The sequence below is a fragment of the Eleginops maclovinus genome, chromosome 3 (genome assembly GCF_036324505.1).
Source record: "Eleginops maclovinus isolate JMC-PN-2008 ecotype Puerto Natales chromosome 3, JC_Emac_rtc_rv5, whole genome shotgun sequence".
Lineage (NCBI taxonomy): Eukaryota > Metazoa > Chordata > Actinopteri > Perciformes > Eleginopidae > Eleginops > Eleginops maclovinus.
The window spans coordinates 13,915,413-13,918,925 of NC_086351.1; the positions used below are offsets into that span (position 1 = coordinate 13,915,413).

The 3,513-nt window shown below is 40.9% G+C and overlaps 1 protein-coding gene across 1 annotated transcript; it reads right to left on the reverse strand.

The window, feature by feature from the left end:
- Positions 1-3,513, reverse strand: has1 (hyaluronan synthase 1). Its single transcript, XM_063878829.1, has 5 exons — positions 3,466-3,513; positions 1,885-2,665; positions 1,573-1,798; positions 1,313-1,445; positions 1-1,196 (listed from the first exon to the last, which is right to left on the reverse strand). The coding sequence occupies exons 2-5, from the start codon at positions 2,650-2,652 to the stop codon at positions 521-523; spliced, it is 1,803 nt and encodes a 600-aa protein (XP_063734899.1). The 5' UTR covers positions 2,653-2,665; positions 3,466-3,513; the 3' UTR covers positions 1-520.

The following is a 3,513-nucleotide window of genomic DNA, read 5'->3' on the forward strand; positions in this document are numbered from 1 at the left end:
TGTGTGTGTGTGTGTGTGCGTGTGCGTGTGCGTGTGTGTGTGTGCATTGTTAAAACAAACAAGGTGCATTTCACACAGAATTGCATACAATATATTAGCCATTTTCTGAAATGCTTTAAGTAAGTCTGCAACTCAAAAAGTGTCCTCCAGGATTCAGTGCCAGTTACAATGACAGTGATGAAATGATTGTTGTTGAAGTACGCTTACATACATTATGCAGATATATAGCCTAAACATAATATCTTGAATAACTATAAATGCTTTCTTTTGGTCATAAACTGACACAGAGAAACCTGAGATGTGCATGGGCGCAAAAGCCCTCAGTACAGTTTCATTTAAATGTGCAACAACATCTCCATATTACCTTATGTAGTGAAGATATTATTAATTTCTTCAATATTAACACTTTGAAGTGTATTGGTTTAGAACCGGTAGGAAAAAGCCCTGTCCATCAGTTACTGAAGTTCGAGACTAAATAAATAAATAAAAACTTTTTCTATTTGTTGTCCTTCAGTGGACACTACACATTTAGATTATAACTTCCTCTCCGTCTTCTACATAACCTGCGAAACCACACCCAGTAAAGGAGGATCATAAGCAGCCAGTATATGGTGTAGGCCACGCAACTAAAAATAATAAAGGTGAGCTCCTCTACTTTGGCTGCCTCTGACCAGTCCAGTTGACTCTCCCTGTAAATTGAGTAACCCAGCCCACTTAATAAAATGGCCATCCACACCAACAGAGGGAGAAGAGGAATGTAGTTCCCTACAATCTTACGCCTGCCAGATGTCCCCCAGCTGCTTTTGTTCATGGTGAGAATGGCAAAGTACTTGGCAGGCAGCAGGCTGGTCATGTACAAGGCCGAGTAAAGTGACATGAACACCATCACCATGTCTCTGCGCAGGATGCAGGCATAAGACGCTTTCACCAGCCCAATCAGCTGGATGCAGCATAGGATCCAGACGATATCCCACACCGTGCCTGTCCAAAACAGCTGGATGATTGTGGCTGTAACAAAGAAGGGGAAAATACCCGAGACAATGGACTCGTAAGTCATCCAGAGGTGGTGCTTGTGCCACCACATTGCATTGAAAAGCCACTCGCGGAAGTATGATTTTGTCCAGCGAGTCTGCTGGTTCAGCCAGCGCAGAAACTGAGCAGGTGTCTCCGTGTAACATTTGGAGCGGGCTGTGTATCTAAAGGAAAAGGCAAAAACAACATCTATAAAACCTTTATCAGAAAGGTTAGACCGTCACATCAATATAATTGTATCTTATGTCATTGCTGTGCTCCATGTTAAAAAGCTTCTTACTTTGTAGCATAGCCCATGCTCAGCATTCGGTTGGTAAGATGTCTATCGTCACCAAATGTGCAGTGACTTCCCAAAAACATCTGATTGTACCAGGATTCCAGAAACTGCTGGAGGAGATCGTTCCTATACAGACCTTAATGAGCAATTCAAGAAAGAAGCACAATTAGTTACAACAGTGTATTTAAGCTCTGACTTAAACTACTTGACATGTAGACCAATACATTGACACATATCAAAAGGAAATAAGCTTTTTCTCTCACCCAAAGGACCACTAATGCAGGACACACAGTCGAAGAAGGACTGGCAGGACCTTTCGATGTTGAAAGCCATCCAGTATCTAAGACTGCTCATGAAGCTGATGTAGGAGTCTTTCAGGTTGAGGATCATCACATCCCCTCCCACAGCACCGTACTTGTCGTTACTTTGCAACACTTTACACAGCTCTATGGTGGCCAGAGGGTCCAGCTTGGTGTCTGAGTCACACACCTAAGGGACATAGTAAGAGAGTTTTGTCATAAAGAAATTGCACACTATTGTTCAATCATCTTAAACATAAGAAGAAGTATACACACCTGTATATAGTCCACTGATGACCCAAGTGCTTTGAACGCTGTGTACATCACCTCTCGCTTGCCGCCCCACTTCTGCATGATGCACACGCACTGCTTGTTCCGGATCAGGTACTCTACGTCTTTTCGCTCTGGGTCCTCAACAAAAGTTTGATCAGCATTTACTCCTGTGTCTGTCTCAGCATCCCCTCCTGGTCCCATTTCAGAAACTCCTCCTGAGCCTATTTCAGCATCCGTTCCTGGGCCCATTTCTGTCGCCGTTTCCACATTCTGCTGGGCCTGGATGGGATTCCATGTATGGTAGTTGTTTTTCCACACATAACAGCCAGGGTCCCGGTCTTTAAACACCTCTCTGAACATTTCCATCATGTACCGGTCATCATCTGAGTTCCCGTCGATCACCATGATGATGCGCAGCAGCTCCAGAGGATAGCTGAGGGCCTTGATGGAGTTTAGGCACTCCTTGAGATAGGTGGGGTCCTCCTGAAAGGATGATATTGTGAAGCCAATTGTTTTGGTGAAGATGCAGGGCTCAGTGCGTGCTTTCATTCGCCGGTGTTCAATGAAAGCGAAGAGGCTCTGGACCAACACGTGAAGTGAGAGGAGTAGTCCATAAAAGCCAAAGGAGATGATTCCATATTTGGATGTTGCCAGCTGAAAACCGTCTACATAGGCCCACACCAACAAGCACATAACCAGCGCAGCAAACCCAAAAGTACAGATTGCGCGGACAACTGAGCCCAGCTTCTTCAATATAGGTTTCAGATCCATTGTTTTCGTTTACCTAACACACACAGACACAACAGTTATCACTCAAGCTAAGCATGTACCCAGACAGGTTCACAGGGTATGTGACATGGAGTTAGTTGGTATTTCTGTTTTAAGTTTAAATTTAAATTTAAACTAAATCCTCAGTGCCAAGACAAACAAACTTGTCCTATTGTAAATAAACAAATAATGATATACAGTTCAGGTGATGGAAAACCAGCAATAACACACAGTGGGGTCAAAAGACTAGGTAGTGTGTTACAAACAATTTGTAATTTTTATGTCTAACTTATTAATTTCACATGCTTTGTATATATATGTATGCAATAATATAGTACCTCAAAGATTATTCAAAAAAATGTAAGAATATAAAATGATCATTTTTTTAAAGCTTGTTTATACAAATGCTTCAGTCAGTCCACACTCACTCTGAATTACAGCATAAAACCTTACTCTGATAGACAACTGTAACTGACAATGTATTAGAGCAAGAAGCAACACCAGTGTTAATCAATGTAATACATTAATTATCAAATAAAAAACACACAAATGTGTAAATGTAATGTTTAAATCCATCAGGCAACTTACCTCTAGCAGAAATGTGATCTCTGTTTTTATTTAAACATTTGTGTTTTAAATCAAATCATTTTTAATGTCATGCCATGATTCTACAGAAGTTGTTTAGTTTATATTTAAATTACAACTTATCTCTAGTTACTCAGACAAAAAAACAGTAGATGAGTATATTATACGTATTTTACCAGCAGCACAGGTACTAAACACATTAAATGAAATTATTTATTTATTTGAACATACCTGATGTTAAGACAACCGTCCGGTGTTTCTCTTCTTGGTAAACTTGGC